The sequence below is a fragment of the Myotis davidii genome, unplaced genomic scaffold (genome assembly GCF_000327345.1).
Source record: "Myotis davidii unplaced genomic scaffold, ASM32734v1 scaffold32, whole genome shotgun sequence".
Taxonomy (NCBI): Eukaryota; Metazoa; Chordata; class Mammalia; order Chiroptera; family Vespertilionidae; genus Myotis; species Myotis davidii.
This window is the reverse complement of record NW_006286587.1, coordinates 2,544,029-2,554,447: the sequence shown is the minus strand read 5'-3', so window position 1 is coordinate 2,554,447 and position 10,419 is coordinate 2,544,029. Positions and strand designations below refer to the sequence as shown.

The following is a 10,419-nucleotide window of genomic DNA, read 5'->3' as shown; positions in this document are numbered from 1 at the left end:
AGAATGACCACCAGGTGGCAGAGGCTCAATGCAGGAGCTGCCCCCTGGTGGTCAGTGCGCTCCCACAGCCAACCTCCCACCCTTGGCTGGCCAACCTCCTGTGGTCCCTCCCCTCAGCCAGCCAACCTCCTGTGGGGAGGGGTGACTGGACAAGATGGCCCCAATCGCTGGCCGGGCTGAGGGACCCCACCTGAGCATGAATGCGTGCACCCGGCCTTTAGTGATAACAGTAATAGCAGACATGGGACCTTTTTGGCTCTTAAATGTTCACTTTGAAATAAATCAATAGCATTTTTTAAAACATGAAAATTTCATGTTGGTCTAAGTTTAAAATAAATCAGTTTTAGTGTCATTGCTAAACCATTTTTGTTGTTTAACTCCACCACCCCAGAGAAATTGGAATCACTTGGGTACTATGCATGTTTTCAACCTTGAACTGGTACTGGCCTGGTGACCTTGTGGTAGGGCAGAGACCCACCCCCGTCACTGGGATAGTGAAGCCCAGGGTAGGCAGGGAGACAGCAGTCCCCACCTCATTAGGAGTGTTACAGTGGAACTGCACTTGACTGACTGCTGTCAATGGAGCGGATAATTCCATCTCAGCCGTTGGAACCGTGCCCAGGAACAATTAAGCTTAGCTTTGTTCCCACTTTTCCTGCCAACTCTGTCTCGGGTTATAAGTGAGGGCATCCCGCTGGATGATGAAATACACCACTGTGCACCTCTATTGTTTCAGCGATGGGAAGCCACCCCACACCTGCCACACTCGGCACTGGACTGGGGATGTGTCGGGACCCGCTGCAGGGAGGGCACCCGACATCACTGCCTCCTGTAGCCCTCAGTGCAGCTGGGTCAGGAGTGTGGGTCAGGGTACAGGGGCCCACTGCCCAGGCATCCCAGCCCTTATGGGCCTGTGTTGCAAAGCGGTTCGGAGTCCAGGCTGTAGAGTCCTGGGCTACCCACCCTGCAAACTTGAGCGACATGATCTTGGACTTTGTCTCTCTAAAGTGGATGATTATAGAAGCTACTGCAGAAGGTTGAGACGGTGGGTGGGAAGACCTTCGCATAATGTCTGACATACACAAACATCTCACAAGTGTTAATATTAATATTGCAACCTACTGTATATGTTTCTTATTGAAGCTTTTTTGCTTTTTAAAAGTAATTTTTTCCCTTATAAGTAAACCAGAAAATACAGAAAAGTAGGAACAAATTTGCATATTATATTGCCACCTGAAGCCAATTCCTCTGAGCATTTTGGGTCCCATCTTCACTGTTTGCACGTATGTGTGTGCGTGTATACACGGACACTTGTGCGACAGTTGCTTGTTTTTTAGTTAATTTATAGTTATAATTACACTCCACTCTGTGTTGTATCTGTCAGCCTGTCTTTTTCTCTGACATAGAATGAGTTTCTTCCATCAGTGTGTACATGCTTTGGGTTTTCTTGTTCTATTTTGGGAAATTTAGCCAAAGCATCTACATGGTGACTTTCATTTCTACATCAAGAAATGCTAAGCGAAAGAGTTCTCATATCTTTTCAGAAATGGCCTTTACAAAATGTATGATTTCCCAAGTAATAGTTCAGAGCACTAGCCTCCTTCTAGAGAAGTGAGTTGAACATATGTGATCACTTCGCCATTGAAGGTTTGACTAATATTTTAAAATACAAACAGCTTTGAAACTAGTTTATTTTCTCTCTCTCCTCAGGACAATTTTCCTTGTATTACTGTTTTCTCAATATGCCAGAAATGTTAAATTTCCCCTTCCAATTTACAAGTCCAAGAAAGGATGGACTGCGTACAAGTTACAGCTTTTCAAAATGTTCCCTGTAAGTAGTTACTTTTTTTTTCTCCTGACATATTGCCCTTGGTTCATGATGTAAACTGTTTAAGTGAGAGGAGGGTTTCAGCAGGTCTGCGCAGGGAGGGGCCCTAGGCTGTGTGGTGACATTGGGGTACTAATGACCGCTCCCCACCCCCCCAACTTGCTGTGGACTTCCAGTCTGAAAGTGGCAGAAGCTTCCGATTCTGAAATCCTTTAGGGGGACATTGGCTGTCCTGGGACTGAGGGCAGTCTGGTTCATTGTCCGTTATCTTTATTTTATTAGCCAGACTTAGGGTGAAAGTAACCTTACCTGCAGACAACTCCTCTCTCTAAATCTGAGCCCATTCAAGCAGTAGGCTTTCAGCAGATCTGTTATGGGTGTTTTAAGTGAAATAGTGGCAATGGTGGGTTCTGGGCTGTGGCACTCAGACTGTAGGAAGGCATACGTTTTGGCAGCAGCCGCCCCTTCTGTGGCTAACAGAGCCTTTGTTTTGACCCTTTCAGATCATCCTGGCCATCCTTGTGTCCTGGCTGCTCTGCTTCATTTTCACAGTGACAGATGTCTTCCCTCCCGACAGCACCAAGTATGGCTTCTACGCTCGAACAGACGCCCGGCAGGGTGTGCTTCTGGTGGCCCCGTGGTTTAAGGTTCCGTATCCCTGTAAGTATTCTCGTGGCAGGGGCGTCAGGAGCTCATGAGGGCAACTGAGAGGCCTTGGAAGTTAGCAGAAGGCTCTGCAGCAGGAGAAGCCTTCTCGTCCCTGTAGGTCTTAGCATTCTGGTCATTAGAGGATTCAGCCCCCAAAAAAGGGAGGCCCTGTCCCTTCATGAACACAGAGACTAACCAGCTCCCTTCTCAGGTTAGCTAGTTGGTTCTTTGGGTTCTACTCGGGTGAAATCCTAGACAAGAGGCCTCTTGCCAGGTTTGAGGTCTGGTGGCCTGGATTTAAGGGCAGCTCATAGAAACACAAGTACAGAGCCATGTACCCAGGCCCAAGCCTCTGAAGTGAGCAGACTGGAGTGGGAGGGCCCTGGAGATTAGCAAGCAAACTGCTCAAGCATGATGGGATTTGTATAATCTTATAATGGGGAGCTCTAATCTTTTAAAATTTGGTCCAGCTGTCAGAGGTAAACTGATATTCACAAGTGCGTGGAAGATGGATCATAAGTTAAGATTTAAGTGTTGGATAACTCTTGGCAAGGTGGTGGGGGAGGCAGTCCCCAGCTGAGGTATCATTTGGATTCACTTGTGCTGGGAAGACCCTTCCCCAGTCGTTATAGACGCTGAGTTGTTCTGTGGCGTAGACTCCGTTCTGACATTTGGGGCTTAGTTAGAGAAGCCTGAGCTTGTTTATTCCCCTGCTCATAGCAAACACATTTTCGTGTTTTATAATGACAAGGAGAGAAAGCAGGAAAGGCCAAGAATATTAGGACTGGGTCAGAGACAGCTGTACGCCTGTAAAATGATGGCAACATTGGCAGTTGTCCTTTCTGTTCTTGACACATTTACAAACACGTAAAAAAATGTAGCCTTTCTAAAATAACACTTTCATCAGATCATATGGTCAAGTATATATGTATGTACATAATGTACTCCTTTTTAAAAAAAAATGCATAGTTCATAAATCTATAATAATAAAAGCATAATATGCTAATTAGATCAGATGTCCTTCTGGACGAAGCCCGGTGGCAGAGCCGAGCCCCTTGCACAAATTTTGTGCATCGGGGCTCAAGTATACATCTAACCTGAGATAAAGAGATTAAAAGCCAGTTGTTGAGGCAGCCAGGAGGTGGCCTGGGAGGGCAGGGAGGAGGAAGCCCCCACGGCACCTGCTGGGTGGTCCCCCACCTGTGCAGGTGGCTCCTGAGAGGACGCAGGTGGGCTCCTCGGAGAAGCAGCTGAGAGACAGCTGTCTGGCTCCCGTCCTGTCACCCCCAACTGCGTGAGCTGCTGTATTGCCCTGGGAAAAGCTACCCCAGAAAGCCAGGTGGATTTGGTTAATTTGGAGTCCAGCTTTCAAATATGTCACTGTCTTTATGTTCTGTCTTTAGCATGCTAAGAATTTCCTGGACTGGCTGTTAAAATACAGATTTGGGGCCCAAAATGTCACCAGTGCTGAGGTTGAGAAACCCTGCTGTAAATAAAGGAGAGATGAAACAACAGTAAATATAGAAGGCTGGAAGCCAACAAGGTTTCAAATATATATAATCTGAAGAAAAAAGGTCCAACATGTAAAAGATTACAAATTTAAAATGTTGAAGTAGATGGAATAAGGATCTTATAATCCAAATTTAAGGACTTCAGGCACAAGGGGGAAAAAAATAGAAAACAGAGTAAAAGGCAATTTCTGAAAAAATAGTAAGAAAATGAAATAAAAATTTCTCCCCTAAATCAAGACACTAAACTGAAACCACAACATGACATGAGCAACAAGGTAACCATAGAAAATATATTAAAAATACAAAACGTTGCTTGATAAAGAAATTATCTGCATGAGAAAAATCTGTTCCAAACCCACCGGAGATGAGCTGTTGACCAAGCCCGCTTAGGGTAGGCATAGAGCGTGCTGGGCCGTTGCCCGTGGACGCATACCTGACCCTCTGACCACGGGCCTCTGAGTCCTCTGTCTGCTCCCATGGAGTGAAGTAGCCCAGGCGGGAGCAGTTAGTTCTGTGCACATCGGACTTCATGTGTCACCTTTTTCTTCCCAAACTTGAAGTTGCTCCCCATTACCTCTGAGACAGAGGCCAATCGCCTCTAGGTGGCGCATGGAGTCCTTCTAAACATGCCTGCCCCCCTGGTCCTGCCCACCTGCTGATGGGTGGGCGCTGTCCTTCTGAATGCCCTCTCCACTCAGCTCTTGCTCTCTAGACTCTCCAGACAGGGATTGTCGGATTGTCCTCTTCCTGCCTTCCCAACTTCCTCTCGCTGTGACCCAGTTTGGGTTGCCTCCCTTTGATGTCTAACCATTACACTGTTCTTGGATCATTCATCAAATGACCTTAATGACCCCTGCACAGGAGACCATTTTATCTGATCCATCTTCCTCTTCCCACTGTGTTTTTTGGTTTTTTTTTCTTAGTGACTATATTATAGCTAATGGTTCCAGGGAAGAAGGTCTAGGTACTTTATCAAAGAAGTCTATTCACCTTCACAGTGAAAGCTCCTCATGGTATTTTTATTAAGATCTATGGCTTGGAAAGTCCAAAGAGATTTTTTTCCTTTCAGAGTACATCTAATGAAGAAGGAACCAAATCCAGATCCTCAAATTGAAGCTACCTGGGGACTTCTCTTTGCTTTCTTAAATAAATCATTTAATTTTCCATAACATGGTTTACAAATACAAAATAGGAAAGTGCTGCTCTAACACTAGGGAAGGGTTATCTGCACCTTGTCCCATGCTCTGTTGCTGGGATCTAAATTTAACTGGTGACTTTTCACTGCTTTTTCACTTGATGCCAGTCCCAGAGCAAGGGCACCATTGGTTTGTACCATACTTTGCACAGCAGGGTTAAAGACCTTTTGCACAGCAGGGTTAAATTCGTAAAAATACAAACTTCTATCCCAACACAGCAGACTGTTTAAACTGTAATTTGGACACTGGCTTTGAAGCAGGAAGAGAAGCACCCACCTCTTTCTGCCTAACAGTGTCTTTTAAATAAGGACATAGAGCAGGCCGAGCCTGGTGATGGGCATCTTCATCCGACTCAGGAGCCCTTCCAGGCATCCAGCCATTGGTGATGTAGGTGTACTAGTAAACACCAAGTTTCCACCGTGAGCTTCAGATTCTGAGTGGACCTTGTGGAGTCCTTGGGCGTTCTGAATGACTTGGTGTGCGGTAACATCTTCCTGCCCCTCCAAGGAAGTGAGGATTTCACGTCTGTCGTCTTTCCGCAGTTCAGTGGGGCCTGCCCACCATCTCTGCAGCTGGTGTCATTGGCATGCTCAGCGCTGTTGTCTCCAGTATTATCGAGTCTATCGGGGACTACTACGCCTGCGCAAGGCTGTCCTGTGCCCCGCCGCCGCCCATCCATGCAATAAACAGGTACGTTCCTGAGGACACAAGTAATTCACTGGGTCCACCACCTCACTTTGTTAGCTTTGGTTTGGATAATCTTGGAGAAGAAACTAAGAGTTTCAGCATGGAGGCAGGCAAGACAGGGCTCTTCCTTGGCTATTTGTCTTTGGACAAGTCACTGCCCTAATTTTGCCCTCATTCTGCCCTCGTTTCCTCATCTGTAACAATGAGCAGAATTCTCACCCTTTTTTCTTCACAGTGACAATTGTATAAGACATTCTCTGAGGTCACTCTAGACCTTAAATTCATCTAAACACAGGCCAGACACCACCACTGTTACTTGCTTGGCTTGGGATCATGGGTGTATGTCCCCTTTCTTCCTGTTTTCCTCAGCTGTTCTAAAGGGTGGATACTGTGTCATCTCTTCACATTTACAATTTAAACTTTTTTTAATTGATTTCAGAGAGGAAGGGGGAGAGAGAAACATCATGATGAGAGAGAATCATTGATTGGCTGCCTCCTGCACGCCCCCTACTGGGGATGGAGCCCGCAACCTGGGCATGTGGCCTTGACCCGAATCAAACCTGGGACCTTTCAGTTCACAGGCTCACACTCTATCCACTGAGCCAAACCAGCTAGGGCAGCATTTCTTATGTTGGTTCTGTAAGGGGTGTCAGTCTGGATTTATGTCTTTCCCCAGGTGAGCTGTTGCATATGATTAAATTACTTGTATGTTGATTCTTTTAAAAAGTGTTAATGTTTACAGAATTACAAAGCATGTCCTTCCTGGTGAAACTATATATTAATAGCAGAGGAATCAAATCTATGGACGGCTTATATTTGTCTTAGATCCCAACAAATGGCTCTGTTTTCTGGCTAAAAGCTTTTAATTTGGAATGCTGTTTAAACGCCTGTGTCTAATGGATGGTTCACAGAAGTGCTTTCAAAGCTGAATGAGCATGGAGGTCTGGCATGGGGCTTGAGGCTGCCTTGTTACCCCTCCCAGGCGTGCAGAGGCTGCAGATCTGTGGCCCAGACCTTTGGGTCATGGCCACTTAGAGCCTATCGCAGAGTGTTCCCCCATTGAATGAATGTTTCTTTTTGCCCCATTCCTTTACATTTTAGGGGGATTTTCGTGGAGGGTCTCTCCTGTGTTCTCGATGGCATATTTGGTACTGGGAATGGCTCTACTTCATCCAGTCCCAACATTGGAGTTTTGGGAATTACTAAGGTACAAACATTTTACTAATTAAATGGTTGGGTCACTAAGCGTTGATCCATTTCATTGATCGGTCTGACCACATGAGTTCCACAGGGAAGGCCTCCAATTCTGAGATCGTCTCCCCCACCCCCATCTCCTTCTGTTGTTGTTGATGGATTTTTGGAATGCTGGCTTATTAAATGGTCTTCTTTGAGATTCTGTAGCCAGATAAAAAAAACCCAAATATTGAGTTTGATGGATCTTGACTGTAAACTCAGGTAAGAGGGTGCAGGGCATGCCCAATATACACCTCTGGTTTTCCTGTAAGTTGGGGGGCCATCACAGAGCTCAGCCTCACGCGTGCAGATGGCGCCACCTGCTGCCCGTTGCTCCTGATGCAGGGCATGTGAAGGCTGCCTGATGGGCACTTCCTCTAGTCGCTAGTGCCACCACTGGGTCTGTTGCTGCCAGTGGTGAGAACCAACACGGCACAGGGTGTCTCACATGGACACCAAATGGGGCACAAGTCACTCACTTTTATTTATTTTTAAAGTATTTTTATTGATTTCAGAGATGAAGGGAGAGAGAGAAACATCAATGATGAGAGAATCATTGATTGGCTGCCTCCTGCATGCCCCACACCGGGGATCAAGCTCAGCACTTGGGCATGTGCCCTGACCGGGAATCAGACTGTGACCTCCTGGTTCGTAGGTCGATGCTCAACCACTGAGCCACACCGGCCAGGCTCACTCGCTCTTTAGCCAGTTTGCTGCATGAACCTGTACACATGGAACTCATCTGAAATAACATCAACATAAAATTGTAGACGAAGGGACTCTTAGGGGAAAACAGTTTACTGAGCCAGCTGCCTTTCTGTGCCCCTTCGGAAACACACCAGTAACAGGGTCACTGTAGGAATAAGTGGTGCTGCTCGCTGAGGTTCCTCCTAGGATAGGACTGAGGTGGTCAGGGGAAGAATTCCTTTATTACACTTTGAATGGTGCCAGCTTATTCTGAAAGACAACCTGCCAGCGCTGATTTTCAATGAGCTAAATTGATTTTCCTTCTGAATCCCTTTGGGTCACTCACCTCAGGCAAAGGCTGCATCCATTCAAGGGCAGCGTCAGCCCTGGAATCGGTTTTCATCGCCTTGTGTAGATGGTACAGTCCAGTCATCTGCACAGCTGCCTTGGTGGGAAAGTGGGACTGGCAGCAGCCTTCTTTCTCTGTGGCCTGAGCCATGTAGCGGATGGGAGGTTCCGTCTAGAAGAAAGAGGCGCGGGTTCTGGGCTGTGGTCTGCCTCTTATCCAGCTGAAGGGCAAGTCCTTTGCTGAGTAGAACTGAGGTCTGACATTAGACGATTCTAGTCTGCACTGTCTGTGACAGCCACGTCCTGCATGGCTTGGGTTCAGGACCCGGAGAAGGGCCGCGCACAAATGACGAGACTAGACAAGAAGTATGAATTTGGAAATTACAGGGGGCCAGGCGGAGAGTCTTTCTCAAGAGGGAAGGCTTCACTGGTGCCCACGCCCTGCCAACCTTGAACTCAATTTTGGATACACATGTTGCCCTTAGTCAGGCAGCAATTCTGGTAGCAGACTATTTTTTTTTTAAATATATATTTTATTGATTTTTTACAGGGAGGAAGGAAGAGGGATAGAGAGTTAGAAACATCAATGAGAGAGAAACCGATCAGCTGCCTCCTGCACACCCGTTACTGGGGATGTGCCTGCAACCAAGGTACATGCCCTTGACCAGAATTGAACCTGGGACCTTTCAGTCCGCAGGCCGACGCTCTATCCACTGAGCCAAACCGGTTAGGGCACAGACAGACTGTCTTAAAGGTCAGTAAATATTAGTAAAGATTTACTTTGAGACTATTAGGTCAGGAAATTGCTTGAGCCACCATTGTCTAGACAGAACAATCGGAGCATAGTTTAGCTCTTGCCAAAAGGTCCATTAGCTTTCTAGGTTCCTTATTTGCACTTTCCTGATAGTGTAGACAATGGGTCGTTTCCAGCAACTGTCCAGTATGGTAGTCAGTAGCCACATGTGGCCATTTAAGTGTAAATTAGTTAAAACAAAAGATTTAGTTCCTTGGCCACACTAGCCACCTTTCAGGGCCTCAGTGGTCACTTGTGGCCAGTGGCTGCTATAGGACAGCACAGATACAGAATATTCCCATCAGTGTGTAAAGTTCTGTCGAATGGCTCTGGCCTGGGCCCCTGCATCAGAATCCCAGGGCATATAGGAAGAGGGTGACCTGTGGCTTTCGCAGAGAGTCTGCCTCCGTTTCCTGGCAACTCTAATAGTAGCTCCTCTATCCAGTCATGGATTTCCATGGCCATGGACATTCTAACCTGCTTGATCAGGAGTTGAGGCTGCTTACCCCATTGTGTTCTGAAGTTCTAAGGGGTCAGGTTCACAGGCGGGACTTCTCCACTGTGTGTGTGTGCCAATGTGTGTCCACAGAGAGGGGCAGGCATGGGGGTGGTGGCTGCTTTGGATTTCGGTCCTGGCTCCATCACTTTCCCAATGTGAGGTCATCTCTCTGAGTTTCCAAGATAGTATGCAAGGCTCTGGAATTAATAACATGATGTACAGCACTTAGCAGAGTCCACCATGGGGTGGATATACATACAGTAAGCTATTGATACCGTCTTCCTATGATATTGTCAAGTGAACGCAAAACGAGCTGAAGGCTTTGGCTAGAAATAAATGATATTTATTCAAGGGTCTTAGAGTTTGCAGATTGGGAATACAGCTAAACAAAAACCTAGAAGTATGAAAAAGAAGGAACATTTAAGAGTTCTTAAAATAAAAACGATACTCTTGACAATTATCAGTCCTGCATTCTTAGCCCTAGGATTGGTCCAGAACGGTTATCAGATATCAGGAGGTCAGAAAGATAGGTGCCAGGAGGTGTGGTTGGGATAATGGATGTCAGGTGGTCTGGATACATGAGTCCTTCAGGGGGTCATCACAGGGTTTCCTGAAGGTCTGGTGTATGTATATCCGGGGATTGACACAGGACTGGAAAGTTCAAAAGTTTAAGCTCCCAGGCTAATGAGAACAAGAAAAAGCTCATTTCCTCATGCCTCAACCAGCTTGATTTTAGTAATTTGGCAGCTCGACTATAGTCACTGTGTATTATTTCTTCATCCTATTCCTCAATATGTAGCTCAAAGTTTATTTCGAAACAGAGTGAGCACCATGACTCCTATGCTGCATTCCACACTGTGCAAAGCCTTTGGGAAGTCGGAAACGATGGCCCCACAGGCAGAGCCGAAGCTCAGGAAGGAGGTCAGGAGCGAGGTGGGCAGCAGGAAAGTAGACGAAAGGCTCTTTGTCAGCAATGGGAGGGAGCAGCT

The 10,419-nt window shown here is 46.5% G+C and overlaps 1 protein-coding gene across 1 annotated transcript in view; it reads left to right on the top strand.

The window, feature by feature from the left end:
* The window catches only part of SLC23A2 (solute carrier family 23 (ascorbic acid transporter), member 2), a 135,508-nt gene that overhangs the window by 116,286 nt on the left and 8,803 nt on the right, over positions 1 to 10,419 (top strand). The window contains exons 9-12 of the mRNA XM_006758062.2: positions 1,711 to 1,831; positions 2,332 to 2,488; positions 5,726 to 5,873; positions 6,972 to 7,077. Coding sequence (XP_006758125.1) covers positions 1,711 to 1,831; positions 2,332 to 2,488; positions 5,726 to 5,873; positions 6,972 to 7,077 — 532 coding nt within the window. The remainder of the gene's footprint in view (positions 1 to 1,710; positions 1,832 to 2,331; positions 2,489 to 5,725; positions 5,874 to 6,971; positions 7,078 to 10,419) is intronic.